Here is a 16,560-nt window from a genome sequence, read left to right on the forward strand (position 1 = left end):
TCATAGAGATAGAGATAGTGATGGTGCTGTTCGCCGAGCCTCCATTACAGGAGCATCGGCCGTTGGTCACTGACAAGAGGAGCCCAAAACAGTCTCATCAGAATTCGTCTTCGGAGCTGTCGGCCAGCAGCATGGCCTGGTCCTGTCGGCTTGTACTGGGCTCTCGAGGTTGCTGGGGAGGAAAAATAAACTTAATGCTTAACTTAATGTACTTGAGACCCACAATAAGTGACAAAAGTGTTGGATGCATTGCAACTGTAAGACTGGTCATAAGTGACAAGCGAAACACAAAATAAGTGACTGATATAAGTAGGATATTGACCTCTGGCTGTCTGACCTTCCTCCTCTGGTGTTTGAAGCTGTTCCTCCTCTTGCGGTGAATCATCCTGATGCTGTAGAGGGCGCCGACAATTAGTAAGGCCCCTGTGATGCCGATGCCCACGGGGGCCAACATCCCAGACACATAACCAGCCTGTCGACATTGGAGACACAGAGGTCAGAATGGAGCAGAGTAGTAAACATGCCTAATCCAGGTAAACCCCTTTAATCTCTTTTGTACCCGAAATCATGAGACATGTTTAATTTACTGCATGAAGAAATCTGACTTACGCTGCCTTTAATGGATAATACTGCCCTAATTTTAGATTTTTGCCATTGTCAGCAAATCTCATGAAAAGAATGAGTTCTCTCTCAGTATCCTGTCTGTGGTACTCTTGACTGAAGATAAACTACAGTTCCCATGTTTATGATAATGAAGGAACATGTCACCTATTGTAACAGTGAGGTTCACTAATGTTACAACAATGAAGAGGAATCACAGAGGAATAAGATACACCATTTAGTTGGTAAGATCAGTTAAATGTTGGTTATTGTCATGAGATATTTTGACAGTAAGAAAAATGGAATATATTGCCAGCTTCATCCTTAATGCCACTTAGTGAAGAAGTGAAGAAAACTGACATTTTTTGATGGACAGCCAAGACTTTTCAAGGACAGCAGGGGGCAGTCTTACCTTTTCTCTAATCAGCTCTACCCAGCTCCGCACTGGAAGAAAAAAAGCAGCTGATTTAGCAGGGAAATATACATGAAGACTCTTTTTGTCTCTTTTAAAGGTAGTATTTTAAATATTTCTGTTTTTGTGTCATCTGTGGAGTTTTAGACAGCAGCAAGGAACTGTATAAGAATTAAATACATGTTATTATGTTCCAAGGCTGATTAAAAAGATGGTTTAGAAACCCTGTTTTCATACTCAGGCCCTGGTTGCGTTGAACCCAGACCGGAGGAGGCGGGATGAGGCTGTATGGAGGCTGCGTTGAGGATGTTTTAGGTGTTTCCGTCAGGTTCTCTTCACTTTCGTCTTCCACCGATTCCTCAGAGTTCTCATCCTCCTCATCCTCATCTGGCTCCTCTGTGGGGAACATAAATTATCTAATTATAAGTTATCTAAAATTTTTAAATGGCAATTTTAGATTAAACAGTTTTGCTGTGGGTAATAAAAATCTTACCCTCAGATTCCATCTCCTCTAACCCTGATCTAGATTTGTGCACAGGCTGATGGGCTGCCATGGTAACCGTTGTCATAGCATGCTGGAAGGATGACAGGGAGGGGCCAGTAGTGGGCAGGTTCTCTTCAAGGTCTGGTGTCCTCACAGCAACTACATGTCCCAAATCACATACCGCAGGGACAAAACAATAATAGTGGAGGTTTGTAGACATGTTAATATTTCATCATGTGTAAAAGGTTGAATCTAAATACAAAGTCAGAAATGAATTTGTTGTATTTCATCGATTCAGACACAACTTCACTTCAAATGCATCCACAATGTATCTACATAAATCTTGCATACAATACCTCTAGTGTAGTAGCCACTTTTAAGTGCTGCAATATTTTAGATTACAACATGGGTTTTTCTTACCTGACCTAATTAATGAAGTTACCCACAAAGAAACCTTTAAGCAAATTTTGTTCAATGTTCAGTGTGATAAGTTTTAAAGTCTCTAAAAGTTTTTTGCTGCCTGGAAGGAAAAATGCTCTCATCAAAATGAAACAAAATAAAGTGCAGTGCATGCAGGGCTTTACTTACCAGAAAATTTGCACTGCGCCATCATGATCTGCTTTGGCACCATTATTCCACTTCAACAACAGGATTTCAAATGTGTATTCTCATTCAGCTTTAGCAAAGAGTTTTTGAAGCAAAGACCGCTGCTATGGTATGCTTTGCAAAATGATTGGCAGTAACGACAAGTACATGTGGTATGTAGGAAATAGGCTAAATCATGCCAAACAGTAGTATGATTCCATAGAGCATCCTGTTGGGTTTGAGATTCACTCATTCATTCTGGTCCAGCCACACCACCTCTCTCACCTCTCTCAGAACGATCCTCCGGCTCAGTTCCGGCCTGCCGCTGTGAAACAGATGGAACCGAGGGGCTGATTGGTTCCAGGAGCTCGGCGCCGGATGTCTGCCAAGGTGACGTCCAGTCTGGCATCAGCAAGGGTGGGGCGTGCGAGGGACCGTCGCTGTCTGTCTCCACGGTGACCAGCTGGTCCAGGTCCACCTCTGACAGAGGCATTCCTTCGGTCACCATGGCAGCAGGAGTCTGAGCGCTGCCGGGCACCAGCGTGACCACTGCCGCTGCTGTTGCGGCTGCTGCTGCTGCCCCGTCTGGCGTGACATCTTCAAAAGGCTCAAAGATGAGAGGGAGAGCCTCTGATGACATGGTGCCCTCAGTGGCTTCATCCTGAGACAGTGGGACCACAGTGTCCACTGCAATTTGTGTTAACACAAACACAGAGGTGGAATGAAGGTCAGGATATGTAGCACGACAATTTAACTTCCAAAGGGGCGGAACTGTTCAGACCTTCTGGTAAAAGTGAATGAAATACTGCAGCAAGTTTAGATGGAAATCAGTGTGTGAACTAGGGCAAATCACTAATGACAAGTTGAGGATTTAGCGGTTTCTTTACAACCAACTGTGCTGACAGCTAGAATGAAAAATGTATAAGCATATATCTTGCTTTGTATTTATGGCAGAATGCAGCTTTTTGAAACAGCTACCTCTTCAGACATGCAGTTTTCTCATTAAAAGCACTTGCACTTTCTCAGAGCCGAGTGCAGTTGTGACACAATGAAAGGCGGATTGGAAAAATGGTTCTTTTTAGATAAGAGGCTACCACACGGGGCTGTCAGAGGAGAAACTGTTAATGCATATCTCTCAGGCATTTCCTTTAGTCCAAAGCATTTCTAAAGTAGGTTGAAAAATGCTTATAAAGACCGCAATCCTTTTACATAATGCCGTTGTGGGAATTTTTTTTTCAGCTTCCTTTTCTTTTGGGAAAGAAGCTTCATCAAACAGACAATCCCCATGCGGACGGCAGGACCACATATTGGCTCAGACAGACTCCTTTAATCCATTTCCCTCTACTGCCTCACTGAATAATAACCTGCCTGGTTCTTTACAATAGTCTGGATTGGGAGTGTGAAGGGTGGGAAAGAAAGGTTTGGGGGTGATATAGATAGAGGGGGGTTGAATCCTCCAAGGACTTGTATAACACACCCTGCCACCAGCTTTTTGCTGGCAGTTGTGTGTGTTCCCATTTTCTTTTTTTCTTTTTTCAGACTCGAGACAGGAATAGAAAGTAATTAGACTGCCACGGGTCCCAGCTGGGGTTCAAAGTGGAGCGTGGAAAAGCGGGCGCCTTCTTTGCCAATCATCAAAGGCAATCTCTGCCACTAGACGTGTCGTTTTCATTTGCACTGCACTTTTTAATGAAGCCTCCTGAAACCCTGCAAAATCCAGGAAGCCGGAAAATGCGGCTTGTTGTGGAAGGAATTCTCACTGGGTGACAGTGACTGCAGAGCATCACCTTACACCACTCTGAAGGCATTCTGTGGCTGTTCAGTTTGCAGATGTGGAATTAATGGCCAATAAGGGATTAGAGAAAGTTTTACCCCAATAAAAAAACCCCATGTATGTCCATTTTCCATCAACATTAATTATGCATTTCTAATTTTTCTGACTTACCTCCGCCAGGTCTCGCCGCCTCAGTCCACAGGCTTTCTGGTCCATCCTCTCTGGGCATCAGGTTTGGTCCGATTTCGGGTAACAAGGGGTCAGGGAGTGAGGATAGTGTAGCTCCATCATGGCCCCAAATTGTCAGAGGTGTGGAGGTCCGAGGGGAGGCAAAGACCGAAGGAAGGATGGGACCGTGGGAGGTCACTCTCTGGATCCGTGCTGAAGGGTTTGGAGGTTCTGTAAAGGATGGTGCACTTGTTTCTGGGTCTTTATCCTGGAGGGAATCGCCTCCACCTGGGACTCTTGTTCTGTCCACCCCACCTTGGTTGTTCTTTTGGTTGTATGAAGTCTCCAACTGTGGTGGCGCTGTAGAGGAGGCCAGAAATCCACCTGGATTCAGTCTTGGAGTAGTCATGTCTATGTCCAGCTGCGTTTTCCCACCTGTAGAAGCTGATTTACGCTCATCGATGACAGGTGCGTCGTCCTCAGTACTCTCTGATCCCACAGACAGCAATGAAACTGCCTCCGACTGTCTGTCAGCGTCTCCCATCTCAGATGAGCTCCTGACCTTCTTTACCTTGCTCCTTTGGCTCCATGCCTCACCGCCAGCCTCACTCGGCCCAAATCTTCCATCAAGGCTGTCCCCGTTTTCTGTCTGCGTCACTGGAGCTATCCCCTCAGGTCGCCCATGTGGGCCAGCACCTCCTCCTGCACCTACATCCAGTATCAGGCCAGTCACATGTTCTGTATCAGACGGTTTAGACTTTACATCTGTGCTGTGTGTTGACCCGACAGTTGTTACTGAGCTGGCACACTCCCCATCACAGTCATTGCCCTGAGTGGGAGTGAAGTTTGAGAGGTGGACAGGGGTTCCATAGACACAGAGACAGGTCCCAGCCAGGAGGAGGCGATGGAGCATCCCAGACATCAGCATCTCTGTCTCGTCTCAGTGCCTGCTGAGAGTGGACGTAAAATGACAAATACTAATAGGCTTAACTGAGATGTGAACAGTCCCTGCCTGCAACTGCAGACGTGTGGACAGAAAGACAAAGCAGGAGTGGAGGTGTCTGGGATGGAAGATAGGTGACAAGGTACCTTACAAAGGTGTGCAACTGCAGATTAAAGGGGCTGGAACGCAGAGTATATTTCATTGGAGAACTTCATACAGCCAGTGATAACCACAGAGAACAGGATTAACTCTACATTTATCCCCGCTTTTGCTTTGATGCTGTAGTTGCACGGTTTTAAATAACTGGGATGAAATTCCTTTTCATCTCAGGCTCTTCTGTTCATTTTTGCATAAACAGAGAGAAATGCTGGGCACCCACACACACACACACACACACACACACACAGAAGGAGAGTGACAAACAGAGAGAGAGAGAGTGGGAATCTGACACAGCAATCCTTAGCACCCCTCCGCACTTCACCTATAAATAGCACCAGGTTTTCTATCCTCCAGCATCCTCCACAGATGGATCCACCAATGTTACATTTTTTTACACCCCTCTCAGAACAAGGCAGCTTTGCATACAGGATATATACATGACTAAATAGCATATTAAATCGTATTTAAAAACACAAATCAAACAACTCTGTGTGGCGCATTTGTTGCTTCACATGATTCGGTGGCAATAATCACCTGATAATCAATCGCTGCTGTGGAGGGTGAAGTGAAAAGACACGTCTGGTGTTAACATAACAGGGTGTCACCCTTTCATATTGCCTTGAGTCAGACACGCGTCTGAGGGGAATCATCTTCCAGCCCTGATGGTGCACAGTCCAACAATGTCTCAACACAACCCACTGCTCTGCCTGCGCACCTCCCCTGCGATCAGCACTGTTAATGCACTGAGCCGAGATGCTCATGCAGTCCACCACCTGACAGCATAATCGCTGGAGCCTTTGCACTGTAAACAAATTTACACTGCGGTGTTCACGTTTCTCCGGTCTGACTGCACAGAATTACCATACTTGAGCCGATCATAGCCTTACAGAGACTAAAATGCACCCCCACCCTCCCGAATCACACTCACCCATCACATTCAGGCATACTGAGAGCGAAATTTACATGGTAACAACTGAAGTCGCATGTGCCTAAAAATAAAACTGCCTTTACCTGCTAGAGTTCATGTCGGATCGCTGTGCCTGGAGGACGCAGAGCTTCTCTTGTGCAATGTGCGAAAACAAAAAATTGCAGTTCGTATGGAGACAAATTCAGGGTAGAGTGGAGTAGAAAGCAAGCTGAAGGAGAGGCTTGTTGTTGTGCAGCTCAGCGTCACTGACTGGAAGTCTCAGTCTTCTCTACGTATGTCCGCCTGCTCCTGAAGTGCTGCCACCAAATGCTTCAGATCTGCGGGATTCATTCAAACTGACGGCTTCAGCACCGTGCAATTGCCCTCCAGTGCATTGTGTAAGCTGTATATTCAGTAGTTCATCTCTTGTCTTTACTGTCCGCTTTTGTAGTTTGGTTTTTACCCCCATTGTCTTTCTCGAAACGGTCACTTCAGGCTCCTTGTGGTGCTGAATGGAAAGTTCCTTGACCTCAGGTCAAAGGTCACAGAGAGCAGGAAGACCAGAGAGGGTTGTGACAGTTTTTCTAATTTTCCTTATTTAGTAATCAAACATCTTTGTCTGGGACTATCAGTTTCCTAGTGAAACAATGAAAAATAATGCATAAATTAAAGTAAAAGCAGCACTTATATTGTTGACAAAACTATACTATCTATTATTGTGAATGGTCCATTATCTACAAAATGTTTGTAGTGTGGCTTATCCCCAACCAGTCAGATCTGAAACAGTCATGGAAGTATCAAAGATACTGAGAGTTACACTGCAAGATATTGGATACAAATTGATCACTGCCAATGTAATGGTTTAACATAGCATTGTAATTGTATGAGCAATGATACAGCGTTGTTTGTATTTATATCAGAGAACCTGGATTATTGTGGGGGCAGATATATTAGCTTTAATGAAGATCTGCCACGGACATCATGGCCAAACTGGAGCGGCCTAATAGTGATAGTGTAGTTTGAGAGTACAGAAAACGTTCCAGTGACCCCCTGTGGTGGCACAATGAGGCTACACCACCGGCATCCACGGGTTAAACCTGCATGGTGTCTTTTGAAAAAGAAATATTTTTAAAAGCATTTTTTTTTATGACTTTAGAAACATCTTTTTTTATGTTTCTAACCAATTTAATCCAATGCATCACACCTGTTCACTCATATATATGTCCCCAGTCTCCCCTAGAATACAGGGACTGTCCGTGCTGTGAAGAAAATATAAAAACACAACACAGCGCAACAATATATCTGCAGCATGAAAATAGGAAAATCAAAGCTGTAAACTGGTAGAAAATGTAGTTTGATTATGGCTGTCAGGTCTGCAATTGTAGGCTATTTCAAAAGTGTGATTTTTTAATTATTATTATTATTTTATATTTAGAAAAGTCCACATTTGATGCATCTGAAACGTAGTGTAGGATTATAAGTTTCTATGAATCTTTTCGTTTTCAGCATATTTTGATCAGGCAACCTTATGTGACGTCATCGCGTTTCTGAAGCCCCAGCCCAACCCAACCGGAAGACAACAGATTTCTGATGCGATGCAGGCTTGCGACTGTCAGCCTTAGTTGTATACAGTATTTTCGCTCAAAGGCGAACACATTAATAAAATGCCCTTATTTGATGGGTTGGGAAGTGGAGGAGAGAAGACTGCTATCGTCATTGACTTAGGAGCAGCATACACAAAGTGAGTATCAGTCGTTAGCACGCCTTGTTAAGGGTTAGCACAATATGCTAACGTATCAATGTGTTTATTTTCTCAGCCGCCCGTGTCTTGGCACTTTAGCTCTAATGCAGAGCTTAAACCTCAACAACACATACATAATTGTATTTACTAATAATAAATACTATAGCGGTGTTAGCTAGTGAGCCACCCTGTAAGCGCTAACAAGGCATGTCAGTGTGTAACTAGCGTTAGCTGATGCCAAATCAGAGCTGAGATAAAATCCGGTAAAGAAAAACAACTGTTCACAACGACAGGAGCATCACAGGTAGTTACACTGCCAAGTAATAGTTTCCCAACATGTCACATGTTCGTATTTGGGTAAAGACAGACAATGAGACCATTTAAAGCTAAACCCTTTCATGTCACAGGTATTGAGAAGCGTTTTATGATCATTTTTGAATACTGAATTACAATAGATGTAACTGGACCAAGTGAACATTAAAACTAAATGTATTATCATCAGACCAGACCACGTTCCTGCCATTTGTCCATTGTAAGATTCACATTTCCTCTCACAATGACTGTTGGGTCAGTGACCTAAATAGTTTAATCTAATCACCTGGTAATCTGAAAGCTGTCTGATACTAAAAGTTACTTTACCTGTCATTATACTTCTCAGTGACCTGCAGACCTCCCCTCATCTGGGGTATTTACTGTGAGCACATTACTGGAGATTTACTATAAAGGCAACAATAAAATTCTTAATACATTTCGTTTGCAGTTTATATTTTTCAGTGCTACATAGTAAATGTCATCTTATTACAATTTTATTCAAAGGGGTTTTATTGTAAAATGAGAAACTGGCCTCAGGGAAGTCACATGAAGATCAAGACAACTGTTCTCTTCTCTTTTAATAATGAAATCTTTGTCTGCAGATGCTGTCCCACAATATTTGACACAGAGCTGCACTGTTATTTTATTTATATGCAACTCTACTGAGAAGGTTTTTTCCTTCTCATGAAATGATTATGTAGCCCTTTGAGTCAAACCTTATCCCACAAATAAAAATGATGCCTCAAAAAAAACATTTGATCACCACGTTGGTTTGCACCAAGTTTATAATTACTCTGTAAGTGGTTCACTCGTATTGTTTATATCATAGTGTATGTAGGAGCTTTAAAAGGTTACCATTTGAATGTGGTCTTGCTAGTAAATGTTACTGAACAATCAGAAATACAAATCTTATGTCCTGCATGTGATCTTGCAGCTCAGCTGTCTGCTTTATTTCTTTCCAGATGTGGCTTTGCAGGGGAAACGGGGCCCAGGTTCATAATTCCGAGCGAGATCCGGAAACCAGGACAGCAACAGGTGAGACACCACTGCGCTTTGCCGAGTGCGATCATTTGGAAGGATGATTGGAAACTGCAAAAATATTTGTTAATGTGGTGTTTGGTTTTTCTCACTTTCAGGCCACCAAAGTGGTTCAGTACAACATCAACACAGAAGAACTTTATGTCATACTCAAAGAGTTTATCCACATACTGTACTTCAGGTGAGAGTCTGCTGAATTAGATATTCACTGTAAACAGGTGTTTAAAAACGTCCAGCACCTAAACAAATGAAACATATTCAGTAGAGATGTACTGTGTGTTAATAAGCAAAAAATTTGGAACATGCCTTACACAGAACATAAAAGTTTGTCTTTTCATTTGTCTCAATCAGACACCTGCTGGTGAACCCTCGCGACAGAAGAGTGGTCATCATCGAGTCCATCCTCTGCCCTTCTCACTTCAGGGAGACTCTCACCAAGGTTTTCTTCAAACAGTTTGAGGTACCACAATCAAGCACATCAGTGTTTAATGAGAGCTGCAGATCACGTTTGGGAGAGGTGTTAATGTGTCATATATATCACAGATGTGACAGATCGTGTTCTGTTATTAACTTACAAGGAACTCTGTGTTTTAAACTGAATGATTGCTCCATCGCTCCAAATATTTCATCAATTTGAAGGTCTTTTTTTCTCCGTGTTTGATGGTGTTTCCCAGGTGCCCTCTGTGTTGTTTGCCCCAAGTCACCTCATGGCCATCATGACTTTGGGCATCAACTCTGCCTTGGTGATGGACTGTGGCTACACAGAGACACTGGTGCTGCCTGTATCCTTTTCCTGTTATCTTGTAGTCTTTGACTTGTGTCTTTTTAGGTAGCAAGGTAGTCATCGGTTTTAGTACAGAGCTAGCAAAGGTTGCCACTAAGGATAAAAGTAGTGAGAGTTTTTCTACTCACTTGCTGGTATAGGTCGGCAGGCTGCTCAAGTGGTTGTTAAACTACAGTGTCTCATTTTCTTTTTCTATATTTATAGTGTAATTGGTGGAAGTGACCTGATGTCTTCTTTTATTTTATTGTGATATTTCTGAATTTGTACATGCAGCGTGGCATGTGTTGTATTGTTTATTAACATTTGCTTTGGGGTTCATGTCTCACCTTAACTGTGAAATCAGGTCTATGAGTGTACTCCTATTCTGCCAGCTTGGGAGGCTTTGCCTTTGGGAGGGAAAGCCATCCATAAGTAAGTAGCTCTCAACACACTGAAGAAAAGAGTTTGAGTTTGCATGTCAGAGTATTATTATTCACACTTTCTTGCGTGATGAGTGAAAATCTTGTAACAGCAAAATGGAACTTCTTTTCTTTTGTCCCATAACTGCACATCTCTGTATTTATTGTAGAGAGTTAGATGGACTTCTTGTGGAACAGTGCACTGTGGACACAGACACCACCACTGGGCAGAGTGTACCAGCTGTCATTGGTAATTACAGAAAAATGCCAAACACCATCTGTCTTTGTCTTGTCTTAAATGGATAAACGTGTTACTCTAATATGAACTGCTGATTTGTTTTACAACGCAGAAAGCAAGAGAAGATGTTGGCTTTGACCCATTATGCATCATTGACTATTCATAAGAGGGGCTTGTTTCTGTGTAACATTTCAGTTCATCTTTTGCTCAGTTTGTGAATTATACATATGCATACAGTCTATTTTAGAGTTTTCTCACCACACTTTTTTCTTGATGGAGGAAACTGAATCATATTCTTGAGCTGTGAAATCTACAGCTGCAGCAGAGGGAGAGAGGCTACACATATATACATCAATAATTAAGACAGAAGTCAGACCGACTCACCAGACTGGACTGTTGAGCGAACTGCATTTCTCCAGTAAGCACAGAAGGGGCTGAGGTCTCTGTAATTAACGCTTTACTGTTTATATGATGATAAGGACAAAAACAACATGACAAAGCTACTTTTTCAGGGATGTTGACTGTTTTTTTTTTCCCCTGAAGAGAATCATAATGTCTGGGACCTGTATTTGTTTTACACCAAGCAGTCATACTCTATATTAGATCCTTTGCTGCAGTGCCAGATCATACTTTCCCAAACGCTGATTCAGCTTCATCATAAATCCAACTTGGAAGTGAAATGGGGGAAATGGCTGATTTGCGCATGAGTGAACTGCTGAGAATTACGTTTCATCACATTTCTTATATATTTCTTATTTTTATATATAAATGTATTTTACACAGGGACCATCCCAGAGGAGACTGTGGAGGACATCAAGGGTAGGTTTGACTGAGTTGTTTTGTTTTTGGATTTAGTTCCTGAGGGGGCTCTCGCTTTGATTCATTGCCAACAAAGGCAGCATTCCTAAAAGAAAACAAGAAAAAATCCAAACGTCTGTTGAGACTCAGTTGCTCAGTTATTTTTTATCATTTCTCCACTGGAATATTATCCTTTCTCAAATGACCTGCCATAGTTTTATCAACACGAACCTGAAGCAAACCGACTGTGCACAGAGCTCCCGACCATTTACTGGGATTATGTTGCCAAAATAGTCCACGTCAATTATGTAATTAAAGCTTTTATTTAGGACTAATTTGCATTTTGTATTTTACAACCTTTTAATTCATTATCAGTCACTAACATGACCTGTAGTCATTAGGAACTTTGTGTAAAATGCTTGTTCTTACAAATGGACTTGTTATGGATTTTGTTTCGTTTCCTGCAGTCAGAACATGTTTCGTCAGTGACCTGCAGAGAGGCTTCAAGATCCAAGAAGCCAAATTTAACCTGGATGGTACAGCAGAGGTGAATGTTGTTTTTTGTAAAGAGGTCACCTCGGTTCTCCTCAAATCTGTAAACCGACGTTTGCATTAACTCTTGCTGTTGCTGCTCATCTGAATGTGTTTGTAGCGTCCAGCCCCTCCTCCAGATGTTGATTATCCTCTGGATGGGGAGAAAATCTTGCACGTCAAAGGATCAATCAGGTAGTTCAGCAAAAATACATGTTTTAAATCTGATGCTGGTTTTGCTGTTTCTTTTCTTACCACGTTTCTTGGAAAGTCTTACAGCTCAAGACATTTGCATATGATCTGAATCATGTTTCCAATAGTCACAGTGTCCAAGTCCCTTCAGTCCAATTAGTGTCTGATTTTGCTGTACTACCCCTACATGGTAAATTTGCTCATGACTCAGGAGACCTTTTTTTTTCTAGGGACTCTGTGATGGAGATGCTGTTTGAACAGGACAACGAGGAGAAGAGTGTGGCCTCTCTGATACTTGATGCTCTGGTCAAGGTAGAGAAAAGTTATTTATTCATAGATTGTTGTTGCCTTATTTCAGTTGGACTTTGCTTCATCAAACTTCCTTTTTGCTGGGTATCAGTTTTACTTAGTTTATACCCAAATATGATGTTTTAAACTTTCAGTGTCTTTGGCAGGAGAAATGCAGCAACCCTGTTTCTCTCTCTCTCTCATCACACAGCCACAGAGTCGAGTGTACGGTTTGACTCAGTGCGGTTGCTATGGCAACACTCAGCTGCGGCCAGTTCCACGTAACTGAGAGCAGTTTTGTTTTTTCGTGTGGGGGGGATCAAGTCAGCCCAGGACAGCCTAATTAATCTCAAGAAGTACAGTGGCAGCAGACATTACACAGCCTCAGAGTTTTACTGGAACAGCAATATGTTTAAACCCGTGTCAGTGCTCAGGGTGTACTGAAACACGGCGGCTCCCTCGAGGCGTCAGCAGAGCTCTGCACCCAGACGAAGGCGCTGCAGTAAAGCTATACACAGCAACTTTCATCCATCACGTTTTGTTTTAGTCTGCACCTGTCCCAGAAAGTGCTGTTCTCCGGCCTTATCTTCTCTCCTACAGCACTGATATGGCAGAACGATGTGGCGATTGTCTAAACTGCCTGCTTTACTGATGTGGAATGATGGTGTAAATGAATAAATTAAAGTAATCCATTGCATATTTCCCTGGACACAAAGACATAAAAGGCAGAATTTTCAGTGCAGTTCCCTTCTGAAAATAAAAGGTAATACCTGTGCAAATGATTTATTTTCATAAATGTGTGTGTGTGTTTGTTTTTAGTGCCCCATCGATACCCGCAAAGTGCTCTCTGAGAACCTGGTGGTGATCGGGGGTACGGCCATGTTGCCGGGCTTCCTGCACCGTCTTCTGGCGGAGATACGCCTCCTGGTGGAGAAACCCAAGTACAGCAACGTGTTGGCAAGCAAGAGCTTCCGCATACACGCTCCACCTGCCAAGCCCAACTGCACCGCCTGGCTCGGAGGTCAGAAACGAGATTTCTTTGAAATATTTACCACTGCCCGCTGAGCAGAAGGAGTTTGAGTGACATTTTAAAAAAGCACACTTCAAAAACCATAATGTCAGCCTTTTTGAGAGGTTTTTATGAAAATACTGTGTCTGGCCTCTCTTACATCATTTGTAAACCTGCCTTTATGTTAATATTGTCCTCTGCTCAACAGGTGCTATCTTCGGGGCCCTTCAGGACATCCTGGGCAGCAGGTCGGTGTCACGGGACTACTACAACCAGACCGGTCGCATCCCAGACTGGTGCTGCTTGAGCTCCCCTCCTCCTGAGTCTCTGTATGAAGCAGGAAAGACCCCTCCTCCACTCATGAAGAGAGCCTTGTCCACAGAGAAGTAGAACATGCTGTAACACAGTGGAAATAATGTGCTCTCCTTCTACCTGATAGAACAGTTCAGTAATCTCTCGTCTCAGCATCTCAACACATATCTTGTTAATGTGTTAACTACACAGCTCTAGATGTTTTTCATGTCTAGTAGTCACACCTAAGGTTCTGTATGCATTGATTGTGGACTGTTTGGTGATCAGGTGAGCAACAAGACGGAACAGATATTGGGATTTTAGCCGATTACATTGATATTCTACAAGGATTAGAGTGTTAAAATTTCTAATTGTTTCTGTGCTACGTGCGGCCATGTCCTCTGCTGAAGTCTCATTGAACAAGGCACCGGATCCATACGTGCTTACTGTCACCTTCACTCCAGTTTGTTCTGGTTTTCGTTGGAAAATATACAGTATTCAGCAGAAATGTTTTGGATGACTACCAAGTCAGGTTTTACTCATCCATTTGTCAGCACAATAACAGAAAATGAAAACGATGACATTATTTCAATGGAACGTATGAAAAAATGTGGAAATCAGCTTGTCAGCAATGTCCCATGAAGCTTTTCCCAAAAAAAAGGAAAACTTTGATTTATTTATTATTTGTACTTAGCTATGTAAAATTCTTTCAAACGCATTAAAGGCCCTGCACACTCTCACAGGTGTTCTCACTTATCCATGCTAATTAGCATCTTGTCGGATTAAAGTTGAGGTGAAGAGAACAAAGGTTGTAAATTGTCCTGCTCTGATCAGGGGTTCAGGGGGATTGCCAGTTATTATGTTAACACAACCGCACAGTCCCGAGAAGAGGTCTAATCAAGCTAAATAATTGAAGGCGCTCGTGTGTGTATGCGTGTGTGTCGACCATTGTTGTGTACAGGCTTTAAAACACGTTTCACACAATCTTGCTCTGTAACCATCAGTTTCATCTGTTGTAACAAATAAATATTCAGGATTAAATCAGACATGCTTTTTAGTCATTTTTATCCCTGAATGAAAATTGGTAACACAAATGTTTTATGAAGAAATTGCTTATACAATAGCTATTTTTGTTCGTAGATCACTTGTAGACGCATGAGCAACAACTCCATTTCATAAGTCATGAAACCGTCCAGAGACCAACTTCCAAAAGTTAGAAAACAGGCTAATTTGTGATGTTGCACCAAGATTCTCAAATTATAATAACACCCACACTTAATTTGTAAGAACATCTAGAAATGTAGGTCACAATAGCACCATTAACCCAACAACCCAGAAGATGTGGATGTGCCTTTATTCCCAAAGTGTTGCCACTGGTGCTGCCTCTTGAGACTCTATAAATTGAAAAACTATAATCGGTAAATGCCATGTTTTATCAGGCCTCGCCTCATTCTGAATTTCTAAACAATATGTAGGAGGAAACTCTTGAGGTTGCCAGCATCATTTTGACTGTAAATACACAAAGGAATGCATGTACAGTAACTCCCTATATCCACAGTGGGTAGTAAAATGTGTCTGTGTAAGCTTGACTGACCACCACTTTTCAGTGGAACTGTCTGTTTTCTCTGCAGAGCCGCGTGGAAACAGTGAAACCGAACTGAATGACACGTCTGTTTTCAGCACAATGTAGGTTATTTCCTTGTTCGGCCCATCTCTGGCATGCTGTTAAAAGTCTGTGTGTGTCCCAGAATGGAGTTGCATCTGTTTGGCCTCCTGGGTCACATTCATCGCTCAGTACTGGTTTGAATGGCTACTGTGGGCTTGGGAACCAGTAGCAATACCCATAATGCATCTGCAGCACAAGACTGGCAAAGAAAAAAAAAGTATGGGAGAATGAAAACAGGATTGTGACCACAGGCTTAAAAATAGGCATAAACATTGATTGGAGGAGATCCAGAGAGCTCAGCGATTAAGCTATAGATTAATGTTAGGCGGTGCACACAATCAGCCCAGCAACTCTTAAAATGTAAGGTCAAAAAGAATTTGGAAATGAAAATGAACGCTGACATTTAAGATCGCAGACCTCCTACCTGTGGGTGTTTGTCTGAGTTATCATGTACAAACCACAGACGACTTATCCTTTTCTGACCGCATTATTTGAGACAGCTAAGGTTTTGTCCACGTCTCAGGATGTAGAGCTGCACATGCCCACCTGCTGCCTCTGCTCCAGCTAAGGGAAACCCCACCATCCCTCGATGGGGACTGGGACTGGAGCATCAGTGAGGTTCCCAGACACAGGAAGCAGCAGCTGTCTGTCTGACCTCTGGCTATCAGACTGGGACTCTGAGCAGGAAGGAGACTCCCCGGAAAGTGGGTGAGGTGTGTCTGTAAGGAGTGTTTGATTCTGTGTGTGTGTGTTTCTGTGGAAGATTTGGAAGTTCAGAAAAGTTCACAAAACCAAATCTGTCAGAATAATCATTAGTTGTTGGTGGGGGATTTACTAGATTAGATGCTGAGGTTAAATTATTTGTGCAAACTAACTGTATTTTTGCATTAGATCAAAGTCACATTCTGATTCTTTATTTGTTCAACCACCACAATGTAATTGTCATCTGTTTTTCTGTAACACCAGAAATTTTGAAGAAGTCTCATGTCATGCACAAGGTGACATAAGCATGATTTTTTCCTACATGAGCACTGAACTGGTCCTTTGTCACAGCCCACATAGGGTGAGAGGCAAATGTGGTAAGAGGGAAGGCATCATCCATCTTGGTTATCTCCTCCACAGAGGCTGTTTGTCAAAACCCATCGGCTGAATTATCCCGTAAATAACACTGGCTGCGAAAACACATCTGAGTCCTCCTAATAAATGTAAGGGCACCTCGGTGCTTGTCGACCACGGTCTGCA

At 42.7% G+C, this 16,560-nt stretch overlaps 2 protein-coding genes across 2 annotated transcripts; one reads left to right on the forward strand and one right to left on the reverse strand.

Annotated features, from left to right (window-relative positions):
- Positions 1 to 97: 97 nt before the first annotated feature.
- Positions 98 to 4,951, reverse strand: LOC121199905. Its single transcript, XM_041064899.1, has 7 exons — positions 4,027 to 4,951; positions 2,367 to 2,768; positions 1,506 to 1,655; positions 1,250 to 1,408; positions 1,013 to 1,044; positions 323 to 472; positions 98 to 172 (listed from the first exon to the last, which is right to left on the reverse strand). The coding sequence occupies exons 1-7, from the start codon at positions 4,949 to 4,951 to the stop codon at positions 98 to 100; spliced, it is 1,893 nt and encodes a 630-aa protein (XP_040920833.1).
- Positions 4,952 to 7,591: 2,640 nt separating this feature from the next.
- actr10 (actin related protein 10) lies at positions 7,592 to 14,698 on the forward strand. The gene is made up of 13 exons (XM_041064930.1): positions 7,592 to 7,773; positions 9,048 to 9,120; positions 9,222 to 9,304; positions 9,475 to 9,583; positions 9,798 to 9,905; positions 10,251 to 10,318; positions 10,476 to 10,555; positions 11,327 to 11,362; positions 11,809 to 11,888; positions 11,994 to 12,067; positions 12,295 to 12,376; positions 13,172 to 13,373; positions 13,570 to 14,698. Exons 1-13 carry the CDS (start codon positions 7,697 to 7,699, stop codon positions 13,749 to 13,751), a joined length of 1,254 nt encoding a protein of 417 aa, XP_040920864.1. The 5' UTR covers positions 7,592 to 7,696; the 3' UTR covers positions 13,752 to 14,698.
- The last annotated feature ends 1,862 nt before the right edge of the window (positions 14,699 to 16,560 follow it).

This window comes from Toxotes jaculatrix, chromosome 19, assembly GCF_017976425.1.
Source record: "Toxotes jaculatrix isolate fToxJac2 chromosome 19, fToxJac2.pri, whole genome shotgun sequence".
Lineage (NCBI taxonomy): Eukaryota > Metazoa > Chordata > Actinopteri > Toxotidae > Toxotes > Toxotes jaculatrix.